Source organism: Oncorhynchus gorbuscha, linkage group LG11, assembly GCF_021184085.1.
Source record: "Oncorhynchus gorbuscha isolate QuinsamMale2020 ecotype Even-year linkage group LG11, OgorEven_v1.0, whole genome shotgun sequence".
In the NCBI taxonomy this organism is placed as follows: Eukaryota; Metazoa; Chordata; class Actinopteri; order Salmoniformes; family Salmonidae; genus Oncorhynchus; species Oncorhynchus gorbuscha.
In genome coordinates, this window is record NC_060183.1 from 42285497 (window position 1) to 42310962 (window position 25466).

General features: G+C 40.0%; 1 protein-coding gene across 3 annotated transcripts; it reads left to right on the forward strand.

Annotated features, from left to right (window-relative positions):
- Nucleotides 1-612: 612 nt before the first annotated feature.
- On the forward strand, nucleotides 613-25211 carry setd9 (SET domain containing 9). 3 transcript variants are annotated; one of them, XM_046369684.1, is made up of 8 exons: nucleotides 613-763; nucleotides 1804-1981; nucleotides 5229-5422; nucleotides 8968-9123; nucleotides 15008-15131; nucleotides 16029-16144; nucleotides 16319-16424; nucleotides 24752-25211. In XM_046369684.1, the coding sequence occupies exons 2-8, from the start codon at nucleotides 1884-1886 to the stop codon at nucleotides 24837-24839; spliced, it is 882 nt and encodes a 293-aa protein (XP_046225640.1). In that variant the 5' UTR covers nucleotides 613-763; nucleotides 1804-1883; the 3' UTR covers nucleotides 24840-25211. The 3 variants fall into 3 exon arrangements, with proteins under 3 accessions (XP_046225640.1, XP_046225641.1, XP_046225639.1); XM_046369683.1 differs by lacking the exon at nucleotides 613-763 and adding an exon at nucleotides 1430-1536; XM_046369685.1 differs by lacking the exons at nucleotides 613-763; nucleotides 8968-9123 and adding an exon at nucleotides 1423-1536.
- The last annotated feature ends 255 nt before the right edge of the window (nucleotides 25212-25466 follow it).

Consider the following 25466-nt stretch of genomic DNA (forward strand, 5'->3'; position numbering starts at 1 on the left):
TTTGAAATTCAACTCAACTGAAAATTATGTTCAAGACCAAACCAAGGTTTCTTTGTAGTAAGAGAGACTAAAAACCCTCTTTAGTGTAATCAGGAACTATTCTGAGAAATAAAATACAAAATAATCATTTAAATAAGGGTTACCTACTATTTTAAGTGCATATGAAAACTGATCATAAAAAATATTTTACATATACATGTACCTAAGACCGTTTCACTTGGAAATAAGTATTAATAACTAAATGGAACAATTACCTTGTAAAGTCAGAGCAGACCTGTATGCCCTTTAAAACAGTATCTTAGTTACTGTATACATAAAATATATATATATATTTTTAAACTTTGTCTTCTTAGTAAGTTTGTAAACAAAATAGGTCTTCAAGAACAAACTATAAAAAATAAAAAATAATTTAACTAGGCAAGTCAGTTAAGAACAAATTATTATTTTCAATTACGGCCTAGGAACAGTGGGTTAACTGCCTGTTCAGGGGCTTAACGACATGATCCGAGGAAAGCTCCGGGGTTTTGAACTTGCATTCCGGTTACTAGTCCAATGCTCTAACCACTAGGCTACCCTGCCAACCCATAAATTGAAGTACCTGAGTATTCCGAAAAATAGTCACCTGATGCTTGTTAGGTAAAGTTAAACAATACCAGGGAAATGAGAATACCATGGCCGAAACCATCAATCTGTTCCTTCTGGTGAGATTTTAGGGAGAAATATGGATATCTGAACCGGTGATGAAGCTTCGTCCTCCTACGAAGTAAGCAGCCTTTCCCTCATTTTGTGCTATCTTAATCATTGGCCACAACTTGTTCCTTCTTTCTATGTCCCCCGGGCTGAGATGCTCGGCGAAACGCATAACCATGGCTCGGAATGAAGGCGTTCTTCCTAGCAGCTTTTCAGACTGCATCCCTGTAGAATTTGACAGTGAAGAGGATGACCCCTTGGTCTTGAATCGTTTTGCTGTCACATCTTGCCGAGGCGATGCGCAACGTGGATTGTATCACCAACTTTTCTTCTTCTCTGCAGTTATAACTTCTTGGCAGATGGGGATAGCCTCTCCTCGCACATCATCCACCTCTGGCACGCCGTAGAGTCTCAGGTTCCATCTTGTGTATTGTTCCAGATCAGTGAGACATCTATTGGAGACATTGTTATTATTTCCCACGCTTTTTAAAAATTTCACATCCTTTCACCACATGCAAACATGAAAGTTGGAAAGTTGTTATATCTTGAACAACTAAAAATAGTAATGACTGTAAACTTGTTTTTTCCCACAATCTTTCCGAAGTTTGGTGCGGAGCTCGGTAAAAAAAGCCTCCCTTCATAACGCTACAAACTCCGCAGTCACCCTCTTTCTTGCCATGCTTACTGGTATGACTATTTTTGCGTCACTCGTTTTAACGCAGCATATACTTGTTCCGGGCTGACCGGCAGATGTTTCCACCTTGCGCACAATTTGAACAAGCAAGGTTAATATTGGACAGTTAGAAAAGATTGCATAACAATTTGGCAGTGAGGGTCTTCATAAATGTACGTATACAGTGTATATGTATCAGTGTATATGCTATTGTTGCATACAGTCATGGCTACTGGTATTCATTGTCTAATGGGCTATAATGACAATACCTTCCATTTTAAAACGCTATGTGTTTTCAATGTTTTTGGGCTACAAATTAACATATTTTTAAAAACTAGGCTAGAGTAAATTCAACTTCTTCGTGTAGGTCTATAAACTATTGGCACGATGTGTTATTTTTATTTTACTGCTTAAGTAGGCCTGTTTCTCCCTTCTTTCAGCAGATGGCGGTAGCGGTTTTTTCCACCAGCTACTTGATTTACGGTGGAGAACCCAACATGTCAGCCTCCATGTCCAGATTATGTTCAGAATTGTAATGAAAAGAATTCTAGACAATTGGAAGTCCTACAGACACAGATTCGTTCCGTGGATTGCATTGAATCTTCGTAAAAATGAGAGGTAATTCTGAAGCCTCTGAATTACGTGTACAATGTCAAGGGTTTTATGTATGAATAAATTGATCGAGAAAGGTGCACAATTCAGTGCAATTGTGTTGGCCTATGTTAATATAATGGTAACAATTTAGTTAACTACAGCAATTTAATTCATGTAATTAAAGTACTTGCTAAAGGCAAGACCACTCTAGATTTCTGAAATACTCGTAATATTCCATTTATTCCCTTCGCTCTGGTGCTTAAACGAACTTCTAAATGGGCAGACTGACCCAATTGATTGATTGACTGAGAAAATCTTAATGATCGCATATATACTTTTTGAACTGCAAAAATATTTAAATGAGCTCCCAATGCATTTCAATTGAAATTAAAAGGGCCAGAAAAACAAAACGTATAAATCTATGTCTTTCACCGTTTAAGCTATCAACTCCAAACCAACATTGAAATGTTAAGACTGACCGTACTTAATAGCTTTTTGATTATTATGTATCGTTTTTGAACTCTAACCAATTTTGAATGTGAATAACTTAACATGGATTTGAAAGAGAACCATAGTTCTACAGAGGTAGCTATTCAAAATGGTCCTGCTCCTTGGCCAATTAAAGGTTCTATATGCAGAAATCACTATGCCATTTCCTGGTTGCTAAAATTATAATATTTTGCTTAATTTTAGTTTGTGACAAAATAAGCAAGTACAGTTGAAGTCGGAAGTTTACATACACTTAGGTTGGAGTCATTAAAACTAATTTTTAAACCACTCCAAAAATGCATTGTTAACAAACTATAGTTTTGGCAAGTCAGTTAGGGCATCTTCATGCATGATAAGTCATTTTTCCAACAATTGTTTAGACAGATTAATTCACTGTATCACAATTTCAGTGGGTCAGAAGTTTACACGCACTAAGTTGACTGTTCCTTTAAACAGCTTGGAAAATTCCAGAAATTCCATCATGGCTTTAGAAGCTTCTGATAGGCTAATTGACATAATTTGGGTCAATTGGAGGTGTACTTGTGGATGTATTTCAAGGCCTAAACTCCACGCCTCTTTGCTTGACATCATGGGAAAATCAAAAGAAATCAGCCAAGACCTCAGAAAAAAATTGTAGACCTCCACACGTCTGGTTCATCCTTGGGAGCAATTTCCAAACGCCTGAAGGCATCATGTTCATCTGTACAAACAATAGTACGCAAGTATAAACACTATGGGACCACGCAACCGTCATACCGCTCAGGAAGGAGACGCATTCTGTCTCCTAGAGATAAACTTATTGTGAAATGTGCAAATCAATCCCAGAACAACAGCAAAGAACCTTGTGAAGATGCTGGAGGAAACGGGTACAGAAGTATCTATATCCACAGTATAACAAACCCTATATTGACATAATCTGAAAGGCCACTTAGCAAGAGAGAAGTCACTGCTCCAAAACCGCCATAAAAAAAGCCAGACTACGGTTTGCAACTGCACATGGGGACAAAGATCTTTGAAGAAATGTCCTCTGGTCTGATGCAACAAAAATAGAACTGTTTGGCCATAATGACCATTATGTTTGGAGGAAAAAGGGGAAGGCTTGCAAGCCGAAGAACACCATCCCAACCGTGAAGCGCAGGGGTGGCAGCATCATGTGGGGATGCTTGGCTGCAGGAGGGACTGGTGCACTTCACAAAATAGATGAGATCAAGAGATAGGAAAATTGTGTATATATTGAAGCAACGTCTCAAGACATCAGTCAGGAAGTTTAAAGATTTGTCACAAATAGGTCTTCCAAATGGACAATGACTCCAAGCATACTTCTAAAGTTGTGGCAAAATTGCTTAAGGACAACAATGTCAAGGTATTGGAGTGGTCATCACAACACCCTAACCTCAGTCCCATAGAAAATATGTGGGCAGAACTGAAAAAGCATGTGCGAACAAGGAGGCCTATAAATGTCACTCAGTTACACCAGCTCTGTCAAGAGGAATGGGCCAAAATTCACCCAACTTATTGTGGGTGTGGAAGGCTACCCGAAACGTTTGACCCAAGTTAAACAATTTAAAGGCAATGCTACCAAATACTAATTGAGTGTTTGTAAACTTATGACCCACCCATTATACCATCTAAACCGCTGTGAAATATATTTTCAATAACTAAAAATATTCTATGTTCAGCTGTTTTGAAGCTGGTGTACAAAACCAAAAAACTCAAAAACAAAACTTATAAACGGGAAGCATAGAAATGGCAGACATAGGGTTTTATGTTTTATGTATAAAGAAATTGATCGAGAAAGGTTCTTAGACTTTGTTCAATTACAATAACAGATCTATAGTTCTTTGTGAATTTGGTCAGGTCGCCCAAAAAGTTACATATTGTATTTTTAAGCTACAAGACCATAGAGATGTAATAGAGGACTCTTCTATGTATCTGTGCCATTATGACATCTGTGACTCTATGGGCAATGCCATTGAGGCCATCTCCATTTTGAAGTAGACAATTTTCTTCTCTACTAATATGAGTTGGTAAACAAATTGAAAGTGTGCATACTGCCATCTGGAGTGTGTTGTTTCGATAGGTAGAAAGCCAAGGTTGGCGAATTACTGCCACCTCCAGTTATAGAATGTTTGCTCAAGAGTGTAATTCATTGGTTGATCCCTTCTGATGACTTGGATGGAATCGTGATCCTTCCTCAATCCATAAGAAGTCCCACCTAGTTGACTGCTTCAAAATGTCCCTGCAAAAACAAGTTTTATCCATCTAGGGTCCTCTATCATTCTCTATGTATAAGACCAACTTTCAAATGTTCAAGCTATCCTAACATTCTGTTCTTTTAAAACCTTTATTAACTCTAAAAATATGCATAAAATAACCCACGGACAATAACTCTTGACCGTTCAAGCTAGACACCAAACCAACATATTCAGGCTATCCTATCCAATCAAGCAATCTTTCCATCAACCTACTTTTCCCAACTATAATTAGTCACTACCACTACTGCAGTCACTACTTATTTCACAACAATAGACACTTTAAGACAAGCTAACAAGCATATATTTTCTTTATGAAATGTACTTTTCTAGTTTCATTGTCTTTACTTTGCATAATCTGCTGATTTATGTTGGCTATCCCCTTGATAAGAGGTGCTTGCCTGCTTGTTCTCAAGCAGGCAAGCACCTCTGTAGCATCCAGACATTTAGTGGCAGCATATTTTTATTTAGCCTCAAAGTAAGTGAAGAGCTGATTTGCAATTGCCTATTCTGTCCTTTTCTTCCCACAGAACTATTCGCCAGGTCACAGAGCGCTCAAAAGACAGGCTGGTCTCGGATGAGGTGGTGTCAGAACCACTACTACGCCTTTTTAGGGCACTGCTCAGAAATGACGTTGCACACCAGGGAGAGGTGTTACGTCTGCTTCCCGCCTCGACTCAAACCCGCTACCTCAGCCCAGAGACCACTGAGGGACCAGACATAGGTTGTGTTTTTGTTTCTGCCTTTTGTTAGGGAATGGAATCATGGGTGGGAAAGACATAGAAGCACAGCATTCGTTAAAACCGGCTCCTTGGCCCAGCACTAACGCAGCTTATTCAATGACTTAGAGGCTTGATGAGTTGTCGATTAGTTGAAATAATCGTGTTAGTGTTCTATTTACCAGAGATAAGAATCAGACCTAGTTCAAATGTATACAATATCATATACTTTTAAATACTTACTGACGTGTGCTTGATCTAAACTGTTCCAGTATACAGAGGAAACTAAATCAAGCACAGCTCAACTATTTGGAGTGATTCCTCACTAAACCTAGACAAATATTGACCATGATTTGGGGGATTTTCATGAAATGTAATCCGTAGGATGACCATCCTTTTGGAGGAAGGATTGTTGACATACAGTGCATTCTGACAATATTCAGACTCCTTGACTTTTTCATATTTTGTTACATTATAGCCTTATTCTAAAATGGATTCAATCATTTTTCCCCTCATCAACCTACACACAATACCCCATAATAACAAAGCAAAAACAGGTTTTTAGAATTTTTTTGTCCACTTATTTAAAAAAAAAACTCAATCACATTTACGTAAGTATTCAGACCCTTTACTCAGTACTTTGTTGAAGCACCTTTGGCAGCGATTACAGCCTTGAGTCTTATTGGGTATGATGCTACAAGCTTGGCACACCTGTATTTTGGGAGTTTCTCCCATTCTCTGCAGATCCTCTCAAGCTCTGTCAGACTGGATGGGGAGTGTTGCTGCACAGCTATTTTCAGGTCTATCCAGAGAAGTTAGATTGGGTTCAAGTTGGCTGTGTGCGTAGGGTCGTTGTCCTATTGGAAGGTGAACCTTTGCCCCAGTGTGAGGTCCTGAGTGCTCTGGAGCTGGTTTTCATCAAGTTTCTCTCTGTAATTTGCTCTGTTCACATTTCCCTTGATCCTGACCTTTCTCCCAGTCCCTGTCGCTGAAATATAGCCCCACAGCATGATGCTGCCACCACCATGCTTCACCAAAGAGATGGTGCCAGGTTTCCTCCAGATGAGAGACTTGGCATTGAGGCTAAAGAGGTCTCATGGTCTGAGAGTCCTTTAGGTGCCTTTTGGCAAACTCTTAAGCGGGCTTGTTGGAGTTCTGCAGAGTTGGTTGTCATTCTGAAAGTTTCTCCCCTCTCCACAGAGGAATTCTGGAGCTCTCTCAGAGTGACCACCCGGACCAAGGACCTTCTCCCCCAATTGCTCAGTTTGGCTGAGTGGCCAGCTCTAGGTAGAGGACAACGATCTCTGCAGCACTCCACCAATCAGGCCCTTATGGTAAAGTGGCCAGACGGAAGCCACTCCTCAGTAAAAGGCACATGACAGCCAGCTTGGAGTTTGCCAAAATGCACCCAAAGGACTCTCCGACCATGAAAAACAAAATTCTCTGGTCTGATGAAACCAAGATGGAACTCTTTGACCTGAATGCCAAGTGTCACGTCTGGAGGAAACCTGGCACCACCCCTACGGTGAAGCATGGTGGTGACAGTGTCATGCTGTAGGGATGTTTTTCAGTGGCGGAGACTAATCAGGATCGAGGGAAAGATGGAACGGAGTGAAGTACAAAGAGATCCTTGATGAAAACCTGCTCCAGAGTGCTCAGGACCTGAGACTGGGGCGAATGTTCACCTTCCAACAGGACAACAACCCTAAGCACACAGCCAAGACAACACAGTAGTGGCTTCGCGTCAAGTCTCTGAATGTCTTTGAGTGGCCCAGCCAGAATAGAACCTGATCGAACATCTCTGGGGAAACCTAAAAATATCTGTGCAGCGACGCTCCCCATCCAACCTGGCAGAGCTTGAGAGGATCTGCTTTGAAGAATGGGAGAAACTCCCCAAATACAGGTGTGCCAAGCTTGTAGCGTCATACCCAAGATGTCAAAGGTGCTTCAACCATGTACTGATAAAAAGGGTCTGAATACTTATGTAAATTTGATATTTCAGTTTTCTATTTTTAATAAATTAGCAAAAATGTCTAAACCTGTTTTTTGCTTTGTCATTATGGGGTATTGTGTGTAGATTGAGGGGGAAAAACTATTTAATACATTTTAGAATGTGTAAAAAATCAAGGGGTCTGAATACTTCCGATGCACTGTATGTAAAAGCATTATTGAGAAATAATTTATCAAAGTTTGCATATTTATGACATTTTGGCCTTCTCCTCCTTTAAGACAACATAATGGTTCATTGGTAGGTGCTACAAAGCAAACATTGGTGTCATTTGAAGCTTTACCGCTTGTTCTGTAGTATTTTGATCCCCCCCCACCAATTTTTCTTCTGAAATATAGAAAAATATAAACATGAATATTTTAAATATACAAATTTAGATTTGGCAATTTTTTTGTATATATTGTAGAACATGATATACTCAACAGGCATATTAGTTCCAGAGTGGCATCTCTGCTAGTTTGAAAGTTATGGCCCATTTTAGACAGAGAAATTGGTGTAGTAGGCAATGTAACCAATCACAGACTTCCTTTCACTTATGTATTGCACTCCCTGCAAATCACCAGGAGAGGGCGACCCTTTTGAATCCATTTTCACAGTCAATCTGCTAAGGTTTACAAATTGGATAATAACTCTAAAAGTAGCAGACATCCCACTCTGGAACTTTGATATGCCCGTGGAGTAAACTATGTTCAATAATATGTAGAAACATTTGCCAAACCAAAAATGGTATACAGTATTTTCAATATTCATGTTTATACAGTTTTCAAAAATTAATGTAATTCTTTATTGAAATCAAAATACTAGTTATATTACATATCAAGAGCTTCATATGACACTTTTTTGCTTTGAAGAACCTAGCGATGAATCATTAGGGAGTCATAAAGAAGTCCTGGGTAAAGCCAAAATGTCACATTGAATGTATTTTAAGTGTTTGACTCAGGTCTGATGATGATGATGATGATAATATTAACACTTATACACTGAGTATACCAAACATTAGGAACACCTTCAGAACAGCCTCAATTCGTCGGGGCATGGACTCTACAAGGGCCACCGGTTCGCCTGGAACCTACTGCCATACCCCTTTCAAAGGCACTTAACTTTTGTCTTGCACATTAACCCTGTGATTGGCACATATACACAATGTCTCAATCTATCACCTTCTCTTTGTCTACACTGATTGGAGTGGATTTAACAAGTGACATCAATAAGGGATCATAGCTTTCACCTGGTCAGTCTATCACGGAAAGAGCAGGTGTTCCTAATGTTTTGTACACTCAGTCTGTATTGATGTTATATGTGTAACTACCATGTTTAGATAAAAAAGTAAACTATTTGTTATTCAAGATAATGATGAGCCAACTCAAGAGCACACATCCTATCTATACATGCAAAAAATAGCAATCTGTACCATTCCCTTCTCAGCCCTATTAATTGTGCATGTATTCCTTTCTATACCTGTCTTTCAAATATCTGGCTGGGGCCAACCATATGGAACATATTTTCCTAAAATGTATGACTAATTATTATAATATGACACAGGAGAACCAAAAGGAGAGCATAGGCCCATCGAGACGATGTTACTCACGGTTGGGTTCTGTATTGAGCGAAGGCCTAGTTCCTTGCCGTTCGCTGGAACAGGAGTCTTTGTTACCAGGGGCTTTGTGCATAAAGGAACTACAGTGGCCATGTACCCAGGTAATTCTCACCACTGATGATGACTATGGCCGGGATTCAATCTGATTGCGCTTGTCGACAATGCACAATTTTAAAGGTAATTTCCAATTAAGCCCACATACGATATCTTTTTCTCCTATCCCCCCCCCCCCCCCATTCAGGGGTGTAACATTTTGATGTTACTATTATTGAGATGTGTTTCAAATACATGATCTGAGAATGTGTGAACCTAGAAGCATACTCAGTCTGTCAGTCTGATACTGTATGAGCAACAGAGAGGCAAATTGTAGGGGAGAGTGGAGTAAGTTGAGCCTACTTTAAAAAAAATATTCAGCATCACTCCATCAAGGGAGATGTATAGCATTCTTTCCAACAAATATATCTACATATATTTCAAGGTGTTGTGTATACTTGGAAATAATCAGAATTCATATTAACATGACAGTTTTGAAAACAGATTGTCCAAAAAAAAGTAGTCTCTTGGTGCACCGGACAGGCTCAGTTAACCCACCTACAAATTTCTGTACTGAATGAAATATTACCACTACCTTTTTAAAACCATGTCTAGCTTCATTACTCTAACACAATCACAATCACTTTTTTTTGTATTTGATTCATTTTAAGCATCTTTTAACACAGGCTTAATGCCTAACAAACACTTTGTACTTTATATCGCTGGGATATGAACTTCCTTACCACTTTTTTTTAATTTAAATTTTTTCCATGTGGTTTCTTCTTCCACAGACTCCATGAAATGACCTCTTGCTCAATATTTTGTCAAATGATATATTTTGTTTATGGTTTCCTAGAAACAAGGGAGGGTTAACTTACCCCTTTGGCTCAACTTACCCCACTCTCCTCTATAGCTAGCAGGCTATGTGTTTGTAGTAGAGTCCGACCGATTATGCTTTTTCAACGCCGATACCTATTATTGGAGGACCAAAAAATGCCGATACCGATTAACCGGTCTTTTTTTTTTTTACAACAACACTGAATGAACACTTATTTTTAACTTAATATAATACATCAATAAAATCAATTTAGTCTCAAATAAATAATGAAACATGTTCAATTTTGTTTAAATAATGCAAAAACAAAGTGTTGGAGAAGAAAGTAAAAGTTCCTTGCTCAGAACATGAGAACATATGAAAGCTGGTGGTTCCTTTTAATATGAGTCTTCAATATTCCCAGGTAAGAAATTTTAGGTTGTTGTTATTATAGGACTATTTCTCTATTTCATATAGCTTTGACTATTGGATGTTCTTATAGGCACTATAGTATTGCCAGCCTAATCTCGGGAGTTGATGGGCTTGAAGTCATAAACAGCGCAATGCTTGAAGCACAGCGAAGAGCTGCTGGCAAATGCAGGAAAGTGCTGTTTGAATGAATGCTTACGAGCCTGTTGCTGCCTACCAGTGCTCAGTCAGACTGCTCTATCAAATATCAAATCATAGACTTAATTATAATATAATACACAGAAATATGAGCCATAGGTCATTAATATGGTCAAATACAGAAACTATCATTTTGAAAACAAAACATTTATTATTTCAGTGAAATACAGAACAGTTCGGAACACAACCTTCAATGTTATGTCATAATTATGTACAATTCTGGCAAATTGTTAGGAAGAAATGGTCTTCACACAGTCCGCAACGAGCCAGGTAGCCCAAACTGCTGCATATACCCTGACTCTGCTTGCACAGAACGCAAGAGAAGTGACACAATTTCCCTAGTTAATAAAATAAATTCATGTTAGCAGGCAATATTAACTAAATATACAGGTTTAAAAATATACTTTTGTATTGATTTTAAGAAGGGCATTGATGGTTATGTACACATTGGTGCAACGTCAGTGCTTTTTTTGCGAATGTCCTTGTTAGATCATGACCCGTTTGGTGAAGTAGGCTGTTATTTGATGATAAATTAACAGGCACCACATCAATTATATGCAACGCAGGGCACGCTAGATAAACTAGTAATATCATCAACAATGTGTAGCTAACTAGTGATTATGTTAACATTGCTTGTTTTTTATAAGATACGCTTAATGCTAGCTAGCAACTTACCTTGGCTCCTTGCTGCACTCACGTAACAGGTAGTCAGCCTGCCACGCAGCCTCCTCGTGGACTGCAATGTAATCTGCCATAATCGGTGTCCAAAAATGCCGATTACAGATTGTTATGAAAACTTGAAATCGGCCCTAATTAATCGGCCATTCTGATTAATCGGTCGACCTCTAGTTCGTAGATCAACTGAGGCGAATGAAGCTACAGAAGCCAAGGTGATAATGGCTGGTGTCATTTTTGTTTTTCAATTGCATAGAAATGCAGTAAATGAGCTTCAACTTTCAAAAATGTATTGGAATACCATTTGGATCAAGTTCAGCTTTCCCCAATTTAGGTCCCGCCCTGTTCATGCTCCCTCACTGATCCTTGCCTCGCCTAACGGTCCCCCACCACCTTGCTTGTCTTTCATTGAAAATGCATGGCTTCCATTGTTTCATTGTCCCCAGTGGAAATCCACTGTTATCACGAATGTGATCTGCGAATATGGGAATATTGCCTTTTAAAAGCTGCATTGTCGACAGCCTGCGGTCGTATTGAATTCCAGAGGGGTGATACTGATGGTTTGTGAGGACTGATGGTTTGTTGACAATTGTAGCATTTTAGCTAAGCCAACCCAGCTATGGACAGAAGTAACATTTACGTAGCAGGTTATGAGAATTTAACAGGTTAGGAAAATGTATGTAGAAACTGGGATTATATGTAGAAGCCAGACAACAGTTTAAATTAAGCATTACAAGTCGATAGATCAATATATCCCCAAGCAACCAGGAGAAAGTGAGCTGTCAGTTATGCACAACTGCAAACCAATCTGAGTAAAGCGACAGACTCGAACCTAACAAGCAATGGCTTCCCTTAAAAGAAAAGACAAAGAACATCTTGGCGATGCAAATGAGAGCAATGAACAGCTGAAGGATATCCAGGAAAACATAGCTAAAATGCTCTCTATGCTTACCACAACAAACTGTTACAATCTGTTAAAGTAGATTTCCTCAAAAGTAAAGTATCGTGTCATATGTATATACAGGGCTGGCTCGTGGATGAACAAGACAAAATTGGCCTTCTGGAAACAAAGGTGCAAACTTTAAAAGTTTATCTGAATTTAGCTAGAAAACAGAGACAAAATAATGAAAATATCGTCCCTACTGGAAGATGAGGAAAAAGGGGACCTTTCCAGCTACGTGATCAAGCTGATATCGGAGGAGCTAGGCGTGGATTTATCACCGGAGCATCTGGTGCGATGCCATCGGATCGGCGTGAAGCAGAAGAACGCTAAATACCCTTGCGATCAGATAGTCACTTGGAGGAGAAATAAATCAAGTCTCAACTCCGAATCCCGGCAGTGGTTGTTGTTGGTGGTTATTTGTGAAAATAGAGAGGGGCTATATCCGGGGGATTGTGATGGGGTGACTGGGATCAGATACTTCTCTCGGAGGACCCACACTAAGTAAACCCCCCACCAGCAACTATACTTTAATTGCATTTATTAGGTAATACAAACCAATGCTCTATAATATGCCTTCGGAAAGTATTCAGACCCCTTGACTTTTTACACATTTTGTTACAGCCTTATTTTAAAATAGATTGTTTTTAAATAACATTTTTGAGTCTTCTTGGGTATTATGCAGTAAGCTTGGCACACCTATATTTGAGGAGTTTCTTCCATTCTTCTCTGCAGACCCCCTCAAGCTCTGTCAGGCTGGATGGAGTTGCACAGCTATTGTTTGCACAGCTATTTTCAGGTCTCTCCAGAGATGTCCGATCAGGTTCAAGTCCGGGCTCTGGCTGGGCCACTCAAGGACATTCAAAGACCTGTTCCGAAGCCACTCCTGTATTGTCTTGGCCATGTGCTTAGGATCGTTGTCCTTTTGGAAGGTGAACCTTCGCCCCAGTCTGAGGTCCTGAGGGCTCTGGAGCAAGTTATCAAGGATCTCTCTGTACTTTTCCATTCATATTTGCCTCAATCCTGACTAGTCTCCCAGTCCCTGCTGCTGAAAAACTTCCATACAGCATGATGATGCTGCCACCATCATGCTGCACTGTAGGGATGGTGCCAGGTTTCCTCCAGATGTGACTTAAAATGGGTCCTCAGATCTTCAAAAGGTTCTACAGCGGCACCATCGAAAGTATCTTGACTGGTTGCATCACTGCCTGATATGGCAACTGCTCAGCCTCCAACCGCAAGGCACTACATAGGGTAGTGCGAATAGCCCAGTACGTCACTGGGGCCAAGCTTCCTGCCATCCTGGACCTCTATACCAGGCAGTGTCAGAGGAAGGCCCTAACAATTGTCAAAGAGTCCAGCCACCCAGTCATAGACTGTTCTCTCTGCTACCACACGGCAAGCGGTACCGGAGCGCCAAGTCTAGGTCCAAGAGGCTTCTAAACAGCTTCTACCCCAAGCCATAAGACTCCTGAACATCTAGTCAAATGGCTACCCAGACTCTTCGCATTGCCCACCCCACTCTCCACACCACTGCCACACTCTGTTGTCATCTATGCATTGTCACTTTAATTAACTCTACCTACATGTACATACTACCTCAACTAACCGGTGTCCCCGCACATTGACACTGTACCGGCACCCCCTCTATATATTGTTATTTTTTACTGCTGCTCTTTAATTACTTGTTACTTTTATTTCTTATTCTTATCCATATTTTTTTTAACTGCATTTTTAGCTAGTGGCTCGAAAGTGTGACGCTTGGCATTCAGGCCAAAGAGTTCAATCTTGGTTTAATCAGACCAGATCAAATACGTGCAACTTAAGTTACATTACACAATTAAATTTGAAATCTTTTGGACATCAGAGCAACCTTGAGGGAATATTTTTTGAGCCAAGAAAAGGACATTCATAAGATATACAACACCTTGCAGAGAGTTTATTCAACTGACAATCTTTTTGAACGAAGACTGATATTGGCAGAAGACGGAGGGAAAGTTGGAGCATAAATAATGACATTATAGTTAACTAAAATGTACGCTTAATCTGGTATAAACAAATGTATTATACAAGAAACAAAATTCACAAATTCTACAGCACAACTGCAGAGTTATGTCTTAATAATGTAAAATGAATAATGACTCAATAAACCATGCTTTCTCGGAATCCTAAAAACTTAAAACTTCCTTTTTAATCTGTGTCATATTTCAAGACGAGGCATATGTCCCAATGAGCTGGACGATTATCTTATCACTTATCCTGAAAAAACACATACTAGAAACTTGGAAATCAATCAATCCGCCATCATTAACACAATGGAAAAATCAAATGATTTATTTAAATAACATGGGCGAATGAGGAAAAACAAATTGGCACAATTTAAGACCAAGTGGCAAACAATAATGCAGGCACTAGGGATGGAGCTGTGAGCATGTGGGTCTGGGCATGGATGGGGCTGTGAGCATATGGGTCTGGGCATGCATGGGGCTGTGAGCATGCGGATCTGGGCAGATGAGATGTAGTCATTGTTTGTGTGTGTCTGTAAGTTATTCGTATGTATAAGTTTGTATCTGGAGTGAAAAGAAAACGGGGTTAGGCTGAGCTAAAATGCTATTGTCCACAACTGTTATCCCCAACACGACAACAAGATGGAGCTGTACTGATAACCACAACCGTACAAACCATCATTTATCATAACGCCAACCTAAGAAGAGGGATACGTATTTATACTCGTATCTCTTCAGTATAAGCAAGAACATGGATTTTAAAAAAAGTACCCCTTTTAATACATAGCATAGCTATTTTGAAAGTAATTAAGGAAATGCATATCACTTGGACAAGTGTTGTGATTTACCATTGTGTGAATGAGTGACTAATTTCTGTGTTATCTATGCAGGTACCATCTATCAGGCATATGAGCCCATTCTCTTCCAGTCCATTCGGAACCCTTTTGTATTCAGATGCATAGATCATGTTTTGATTGATGGCAATGACAAAGGCATCTCTAAAATGGTGTACAGGTGAGAAATGTGGCATAGAAAAATGGGTAACAATTTTACTTGACACCCAGTGTCATGACACGGTTATAACCATTGCATAATGTCATAACAGGTGACATAACTTGTCATAACCTGTCATATGATCATAACACTGTCATAACACATATATTACGTTATTTTATGGCTGGTTATGAAAACCCACATTTTTTTCACTGCCAAGAAGTTTCCTTTCATTTGAAAGTTTGTTTCTTAAATCCTTTGTTGTAATTAATTCTCTAGTCATGTTTTTTTCAACATATAGCATTTTTTTGTTATTATAACTTTATGACACTGTCAAGAAGTGTTATGACCATCCTGTGTCACTTTACTTGGACTAAGAAAATACACTTTATGACACTGTCAAGAAGCATTGTGACTGTCATAATCATACATAACCTCTATTTGACTGATATAAGGGCATCTTTTCCTGCACCTGAAATCTGCTCCTGCATTCATCCCAGTCGTCAACAGAGCATTGGGGTAGGTGCATGTCTGACATCAATGTGTCCGCAATTACAATGATAGTTTAATATGGTCAATTTATAAAAATAATCTACAACAAACTGTTGTCATGTAGGATATGGTGTAATGGAATGTTTTTGCCTTGTGTGGTAGGTTTTGTGGGTTTTGACACTCTTATGTGGGTGTCATAACCAGCCATAAAATAACGCAATAAATGTCACAACAGGTCTAAATATGTCATGAAAGGGTTATGACCATGTTATGTCAATTGGTATGACACGGTTATGACCGTGTTATGATGGTTGGTGTCAAGTAAAGTGTTACTGTAAAATGTCCTAGGGCTTTATGACTGTCCTACAACAATTTTTCACATGTAGATGGACAGCATTCATATTCAAAAGTATTAATGTTTTCCAGGTCGTGCAGTGGAAGAGACAGGCTTGGTCCTTTCAGTTTGAGTGACATCACTTGGTTGACAGCCAATACAAAAAACCCGCTAGCAGTGGGTCAATATGTGAACAACTGCTCAAATGGTACACATCTCTGCTCACCCATAGGAGAAATGGGGCTAGCTATAATTAGATTAAATATTTCTATATTTTATTTTACATAATTATTGTCTGTCTGCAATGTTGCGAATGCTGTGACCACTGACTATCTAAATAGTCCTTTTCCTTTTTTTGTGTAATTATACTCTTGTCTTTCAGAGAGGGCTGCAAATGTGTGCTATCAGGAGTATGATGTGCCTGAAGCATTTCCTCTAGAACTTCGCCAGTACCTTCCCAATGTGAACTACAGACATGACACGCAAAGGCAAGAATTTAAAGGATGCATGAAATAATGTTGGTCCCTACTTCCTACAGTATTTGTTTGATTGTGTTACTGTTGACTGCTCCCATTGCAATCTCAAAAGTTAATTTATTAATTCAGCAGCTGTGTGGATTGATTCACTCATAAGTAATTTCGAGCAATTAACAGTAAGTGTTGGCCAGAGCTATTAATATGGATACGGCTCTGGTCTAGGCTACTGGGGTGTTTATTTAACCGTTTTCTACCAGGGATACCAAACCTAGTGTTTGTTTGTATTCACAGCTATAAATGTATTAATACACATGTTAATGACTTTCTGTTTTGGCTCCATTTCCAAACAGCAGCTTTTGCTGTTGTTGACTAGTGAGTAGTCTTCTGAGCCAGACTGTCTTGAACTGGCTTCGTCTCAATGTGGCATGTGGCAACGCTTTCCATTGCCTGTCCAGCATAGCCATGCTTTATTACATAGAATAAAACCTAAATGTCCCTTGTCTGTCAAGAATGTTTTAATAAAATTATGTTTGAACTTACTCTGCCGATTGTCCGTGTGGTTGGTTATTATTCGGGTTGAAACTTTGAGACAAAATATCCACAGGAAATTATTATTAAACCAACTTCAAAACGCAGGTCTCTGTGTGGCAATCAAGATTTGTTTTGCTCATCCCCCTAAGGCACGTGCGCAAGACTGAAGAACATGCATGCAATGCACACTAACCAAAGTCTTGCTCGTGTTTACATGGTTGTGCTTATGTGTCAGGTTATAGAAATATCGATGTTGTGGGCTGTGTGTTCCAGCCGCTGACCCACATGTATGCCAGAGTCAGCATGGGTTCGAATCTGACCCACTGCTGTTTGACTCCCCAATCTCCCCAGTTTTTCCAACACTTTACTATCTCTTTAATGAATCAAAACAATTATGCAAATAACTTTTTAAGGAATGTTATGGCAAAATGTAGATTTCCTCCAAAATAGAAATACCCAAATGTAATTTATTTTCATGAGATGGCCATGAACAATAACTAGTAATGCTGCATATATCTACACAAGTCTAACTCACCTTTCTGGGAAAAGTAGTTGGAAATTCCTAAGGTGTACTCAAGTCTATACAAATATTCAGAAAATATTTTTTCCTATTCAACAAAAGTGGGGGAATAGGGCTTGCAATGACTGAAATGTTTTTAAAATATAGTAACAAACAAGTTACAAACAACTTACTTTAAGATTTCACCTTTATAACTGTAAATCATATTTAGTGACAGTACAAATGTTCATATAACTGATGAGGGAGATGAAAGTACATTTTCTGTTTCAGAACTGGGGGCTCTGTCTGAACCAGGTGTGGGGCTTTCTGGCATTATTCCCCTGAGACATAAATAGAGTCAGACCTAACATCTAAATAGAGGACCTAACATCTAAGCGGTTAAAAAGTTATAATAACCTCAACGGCAGATCTCAAAGTCCAATAAATAATACTTGAATATTTTGTCTCAAATTTCAAAGCAATAAGAATCAACACCACAGACAAACAGCAGAGTAAATCCAAATGTCATTTGGGACGCTTTAAGTTTTCTTAAATGTAATAATGCGTGGCTACGCTGGACAGGCAATGGAAAGCATCGCTATGGAGTCAAATCCGGTTAAAAAGTTGAAGGGGTGCCAGATGAAACCTCATTGCGTGTGCAAACAGAAGAAATGTGGTCGAACAAGCAGAGGACGAGTCCACAGGCCAGCTCAGAGCACAAATTAAACTTGAGAGCTTACAAGTGTGACTTTGAGTGAGCAGAACATCAGAGCCACAGATAAAAAAATAAATAAACATTTCTTAAACAATAAATATAGAATTGTAATCAAAGAAATGTGTAACAAATACATTTTAAATCATTAAATTGTCCACCAGCAATAGTCACTTGTCATGGTCAAGTTTTCACTGTCAATTTCTCAAGTTGCTCACTTTTAAGTCTTGCCAACTTGGGTTTAGTTCTATATTGTGGCGCTCCGCCCTATAGTGGGCTTTGCTCCTAGTGGTTGACCCCACTGCCTAGGCAGCCAATAGCCTGACAAAATAATTATGCATGTGCTCCAGCCAATTGGAGTACAGCTCTCCCTGTATATAGGAGCGCTCCCCTACAGTCTTCCTATTTTCTTCAGCGAGACTGAAGATTATTCTGGGTTTGAAAGAAGTCCGTACATGAGTACATCAGTGCCTTTTCGGTTCGCCCAAGCACCTCGCGCTCTGTCAACGCGACCTGAATGTCTCGCCATCAATGGTGATCTGAGCAGGGCGGTGTTGTTTTCTAATCCGGTGGTCATGCCTGTGATTATTAAGAGCTCTTACATATCACAGACCTTAGAGCTATAGGCCTTTTTTCCTCCTCTTCATGCTGGAGAGAGGAACAACTCCATCTGTGTCCTGTCCCCACCTTATGTGAAGGGCACAGCAATGGTTAGGGGTTTGTGTGCTATGGTACTGGAGCGCTTGGTCGGCCACTCTCAAAACAGAGGTTGTCTCACTGGCTCTGCGATGTCATTGCCTTGGCCTATGAGACTAAGGGGCACCCAGTGCCTGAGGGCATTAGGGCTGGGTAGGTTTAGGGCATTAGGCTGGGTTTCTGTATATACACTTTGTGACCTCTGCTGATGTAAAAAGGTCTTTATAAATACATTTGATTGGCTGTCTACATCCCTCATTCTCAACTCTAGACCTCGAAGCCAGTTCCACTGTCTCCCCCCCCCCCACTAACCAGAAACTGATTTAGACCTGGGACACCAGGTTGATTCAATTAATTATCCGGTAGAACAGAAAACCAGAGGGCTCAGGACCTCGTGGTGTAAAAGCTGAGTACCACTGGTCTACATGTTTAGTTCAATACATGATTCTCTTGCCCACCAGTCTATTTATATTTTTATTTATTAACTCTTCCTGGGGTCCAGCAACATTAAGGCAGTTATATACAATTAGAACTATTACATTTCATAACACTTTTCACAACACACTGTGTGCCCTTAGGCCACTACTCTAGCAAATATCTACAATACAAAATCCATTTGTACGTGTGTAGAGTGCGTGTGTAATCATGTGTATGCATGTGAGTATCTGTGCCTGTCTCCGCTGTTGCATAGGTGTGTATTTATTTTTATTTTTATGATTCTACTGCTTGCATCAGTTACCTGATATGGAATAGAGTTCCATGTAGTCACTGTGCACCTCCCATAGTCTGTTCTGGACTGTTCTGGATTGTGAAGAGACCTCTGGTGGAATGTCTTGTGGGGTATGCATGTGTGTCCGAGCTGTGTGCTCGTAGTTTATATAGACAGCTTGGTGCATTCAGCATGTCAATAATTATTAGAAAAACAAGTAGTGATGAAGTCTATCTCCTCTACTTTGAGCCCTGAGAGATTAACATGCATTGTGTTCATGTTAGCTCTCAGTGTACATTTAAGGGCCAGCCGTCCTGCCCTGTTCTGAGCCAATTGTAATTTGTGGCACCTGACCACACGACTGGACAGCAGTTCATAGGGTTGTTAAGGCAAAGTAGCACTTTATTATGGACAGACTTCTCCCCATCTTAGCTACTGTTGCATCAACATGTTTTGACCATGACAGTTTACAATCCAGGGTTACTCCAAGCAGTTTAGTCTCCTCAACTTGCTCAATTTCAACATTATTTATTGCAATATTTAGTTGAGGTTTAGGGTTTAGTGGATGATTTGTCACAAATACATTGCTTTTAATTTTTGAAATATTTAGGACCAACATATTTCTTGCCACCCATTCTAAAACTGACTGCGGCTCTAAGTGTTGCAGTAATTTCACTTGCTGTAGTAGCTTTACTCAAAGCCAGTGGCATGTCATTAGTAAAGATTTTTAAAAGTAAGGGACCTAGACAGCTGCCCTGGGGAATTCCTGATTATGTTGGAGAGGCTTCCATTAAAGAACACCCTCTGTGGTCTGTTAGACATACTGCCTGGTATGGCAACTGCTCTGACTCCGACCGCAAGGCACCGCTGAGGGTACTGTGTATGGCCCAGTACATCACTGGGGCCGAACTTCCTACCAGCCAGGACCTCTATACCAGGCAGTGCCAGAGGAAGGCCCTAAAAATTGTCAAAGACTCCAGCCATCCTAGTCATAGACTGTTCTCTTTGCTACCGCACGGCAAACTGTACCGAAGCGCCAAGTCTAGGTCCAAGAGGCTTCTAAACAGCTTCTACCCCCATAAGACTCCTGAACATCTAAACAAATGGCTATCCCAGACTATTTGCATTGCCCCCCCCCCTTTTACGCAGCTGCTACTCTCTTATCTATGCACAGTCACTTTAATAATTCTACCTACTTGTACATATTACCTCGACTAACCGGCACCCTGCTGCTCTTCAATTATTTGTTACATTTATTTAGGTATTTTTCTTAACCGCTTTCTTGGTTAAGGGCTTTGAACTGTAAGGCATACACCGGTTGTATTTGGCACATGTGACAAATACAATTACATTTTATTTGACATGTAACTTTTTATCCACAATATAGCAGTGGGTGTAAAGCCATAACGCATCCATTTTTACAGTGGCACTATGATCAATAATGTCAAAGGCCGCACTAAAGTCTAACAAAACATTTCTCTCAGCCAATCATCAGTCATTTGTGTAAGTGCCATGCTTGTTGAATGTCCTTCCCTATAAGCATACTGAAAATCTTGCCAGTTTGTTTACTGTTAAATAGCATTGTATCTGGTCAAACACAATTTTTTCCAAATGTTTACTAAGGGTTGGCTATTTGAGTCAGTAACGAGGGATTTGCCATTCTTGGGTAGCAGATTGACTTTTGCTTCCCTCCAGGCCTAAGAACACACACTTTTTTGTGGGCTTAGATTGAAGATATGGCAAATAGGAGTGGCAATATCGTCCACTATTAACCTCAGTTATCTCACACTCACTTTTCAGAATTAAAATGACAATGCTTGTCTTTCATAATTTGGTCAATTATACTTGGATGTGTAGTGTCGGCGTTTGTTGCTGGCATGTCATGCCTAAGTTTGCTAATCTTGCCGATGGGAGAAAAAAATCATTAAAGAAGTAGGCAATATCACTGGGTTTGTGATGAATGAGCCATCTGATTCAATGAATGACGGAGCGGAGTTTGACTTTTTGCCCAAAATTTAATTTACGGTGCTCGAAAACGTGTTACTATCATTCTTTATACAATTTCTTTGTTTCATAGTATAGTTTCTTATCTTTGTTCAGTTTAGTCACATGATTTCTCAATTTGCAGTACATTTGCATATTGGTTGTGCAGCCAGACTTATTTGCCATTCATTTTGCCTCATCCCTCTCAACCATACTATTTTTCAATTCCTCTTCAATCTGCGGGGATTTACGTTTTTATAGTAATTTACTTAATGTGTTGCTGCTTATTAGTGACTGGAATAGTCAATTTCATAAATGTATCAAGTGCAGCGTCTGGTTGCTCCTCATTACACACCACAGACCAGAAAATATTCCTTACATCATCACGAAACTAATTGTATGACCTCATATACACTATATTAGGCCCAGTCTTTGGTACTTTGGTTTTCCTAGATATGGCTACTATATTGTGATCACTACATCCAATGGATTTGTAAGGCAAATTTCTACAGCATTAGTAAAGATGTGACCAATACATGATTTCATTCCTGTGCTGTTTGTAAATACCCTGGTAGGTTGACTGATAACCTGAACCAGGTTGCAGGCACTGGTTAGTTTGAAGCTTTCTCTTGATTGGGCAGCTTGATGAAAGCCAGTCAATATAAAGGTCACACAGAAAATATACCTCTCTGTTGATATCACATACATTATCAAGAATTTCATACATATTATCCAGATACGGACTGTTATCACTTGGTCTATAGCAGCTTCCCACAAGATTGGGCTTTAGGTGAGGCAGGTGAACCTGTTGCCATACGATTTCAAAAGTATTTAACATGAGATCTGCTCTAAGCTTCACAGAATGCGGCTCTGAATATAGACTTCAACATGCCCCCATTGGCATTTGTCTTTTTTTTTTATAACCATGTATTTCTACCAGTGTATTATCTAAGTGTGTTTCAGAGAGTCAGAATATAAATGTAATATGTTACTAACAAGTTATTGATTTCATGAACCTTGTTTCTTAGGCTACATATGTTAATGTGGGGTATTTTTAGCACTTTTCTGAGGGGCTTGATTTTTGTTCATCGCTTTACTGGGAAACTTAGACGTAGACTTGACTATGTTATTCATAGTTTGAGCTGATAGTACAGAGTGAGAAAAACACAGTGGACTTCCTACTAGGGCACACTGCCTCAATGCTAACAGTATAACTCTGGTTCATAGGCACATGATTGCTGTATACAATAGTTAGTTATAGGCTCGACAGAGGCATTCAGGGGAGTTAGAGGGACATAAATGAGATTACTTACATTGTGAATGCCAACACCCCTGGGATAATGTAAATCTGCATTACGACAAGTCGGCTACACAATGGCAGGGATTATCTGAGTTGGGCTTGGGTTATTGATAAATCATTGTCTCAATGCAGCCTTGAAATTCGTGGACAGAGTTCAGGAGCCAACATGACGCTGTCAGCACCCAGCAGCTGTCGTAGAACAGCTGGAAGCTGCCTTGTAACGTCCTGTACTCGTGCTCCAGGGTTTTTGCCCCAGGAACCAAGATGTTTCTTACCATAGAGCTGCCGATGACGACAGCTGGTGCAACGGCTGATGAGGTCCGGCCATTCTTTCGCCTCGAGTGATTTCGCAAACCCCTCAAGGACCAAAGGGTGGTGGGACCCGATGGACCTGAGACAGCTGTAGTATCCATTGTGGATGATGAATGGGCAAGACTCTTAGTCTCACTGTCCCATGAGGGGGGAAAGCTCTGAAGATCTGAACCCGAGGTAGACTTCCATGGTGAGTGACATATCTCCATGGCTGGGAGGTAGGATCGTGAACAGGAATGTCGACTAAGTCACCAGACACATCCTCCTAAATCCATTCTCCAGAGAAGGCAGAGACTCCTCCGGGGAGGGATTCCTGCAGTGAACCGGCCAGTCGGCTGTGGAGAGCCAACACTTTGACTAGGTACAGCGTGTTGAGTTAGGTCACAGTAGTTGTTAGTCTATTGGACTACATTCTAGTACTTGGTGGCAGCCATAGCTGGGCCTTACCTTTTTTTTCAAGGGAATTGTTGGGACCCGGCAAGTAGTACAGACATCTAGCTCTATGATATAGAACTGGAATTACATACCCAGTAACTATCGATTTCAGGCTGATGGGGGGGGGGGGGGGGGCGAGTGTCTAGAAACCTTAGCTTGTCTGTCATTCCAGTGAAAGTGGCCAAACTAACAAATTCCTTCCCTTGGCCAATCCAGAGTTGTGACTGGCTATTATTTGGCCTGCAACCCATTGTGTGATTGGTTGAGCCTTCTTGTTTGTGTGCCTTCAAACAGATGCACTGCAGAGCCGTCTGTTTAGCTCAGACTAAGGTTTAGCTTGGTAGCCTGCTTGAGCAGTAACCTCCAAATAAAATCAAATGAGTGGAATCTACACGCTAGAGTAAGTTAGATAATTACTTCTAAGCCAGCAACATTCATCTGTAAAACGAAAAGCAGACAGTCAGCTCTAGCAAACACCATAAAATGAGTCCACTAATTGAAGGCAGGATCCAGTATTTAGCGTATTAAGCCCAAGGACACAGCACAAATGGGGATTTTGAATTATATGTCCAAAATAATAGAAACTGACATGAATATGATAAACCAGCTAAACATGTCAGAATCTGCTTTATTTTCCTGGTACATTTGACTCTGTGAAATGGTACTGTGACAATAAACAGACAAAATATATAGATGCAGAATTTCCACCCTGCATGCTTCTTTGCCCTGGAGTCGTGCAGGACCTTGGAGTGCAGGTGTTAGCCAATGACCATCTCAGCAGACCGGACAATCCGTTGCAGTGATTCAGGAGGTGAGGATGGACTCTGATGGTTGTTTAGAACTGAATCAGCACACACAGCATTCATGCAGCAATTCAGTTCTGCTCACTCAGTCACACTTTCAAACTCTCAAGTTTAATTTGCATTCACCACGCTGGCCTGTGGGACCTGTCCTCTTCTCGCTCTACCACTTTTCTTCTTTCTCGACTCGTATTTGCTCACGCAATGTTTAATCTTGGTCGCATGGTCTATCTCGCGCCCGAACGACTTTTGAATCGGCTACGACTCTTTACATAGCCACATCTGGACAAGCACTGGCTCAGCTTGCATTGGCCAAAGCAAGTCTTAACTAAAGTGACAACATCTTCTCTCTTCTCCTCCAGGCCTTTACGATGTGTGGTCCTTGTAGCATTAAGAGACATCTGTCCAGGGGAGGAACTCTTTTCTAACTACTTCACTATCGTGCATTAGGTCACATTTTAAAACCGGTACTACTCAAACTTGTTCAAGAAGAAACACTTGGCTACAGTGTGCCTTAGTGCACACAAACCAGGTCTAAGATTTTTGAACACGTAAGATTATGAAAAGTACTTATTCAACTAGTCAAGTGAAAGCCCCTCTGAAGAACTGTGGCCAGATGATTCTGTGTAGCCTATGAGGGAAGGACAATGAAAGAGACTAAAGCAAGAATGGAGAACATGAAACTGAGAAGACCATATTCATAAGAACATTTTCCTTTATTTCTGCATCTGTACACATGATTTGTCTGGAACAAAATATAAAATATTCAACGAAAGAGTATATACAGTTTTATGAACAATAAACTTTACTTTTGAATGATGAGATTAAATCCTGTCTAGTCTACTTTACACTATAGTCTTAACCCCAATTGAACGGTCAGCCTTCATAACTTTACTGTGGTAAGTCAAATACACTATATTTACAAAAAGTATGTGGACAAATGAGTGGATTCAGCTTTTTCAGCCACACCCGTTGCTGAAAGGTGTATAAAATTGAGCACACAGCCATGCACTCTCCATAGACAAACATTGGCAGTAGAATGGCCTTACTGAAGAGCTCAGTGACTTTCAATGTGGC

Excerpts from the sequence above, each read along its gene's own strand:
- setd9 (XM_046369684.1), top strand. The coding sequence starts at position 1,884 with ATGTTCAGAATTGTAATGAAAAGAATTCTAGACAATTGGAAGTCCTAC. Across the intron at positions 1,982-5,228 it reads AATCTTCGTAAAAATGAGAG|AACTATTCGCCAGGTCACAG; the intron begins GTAATTCTGAAG and ends TTCTTCCCACAG. Across the intron at positions 16,145-16,318 it reads TGTGAACAACTGCTCAAATG|AGAGGGCTGCAAATGTGTGC; the intron begins GTACACATCTCT and ends CTTGTCTTTCAG.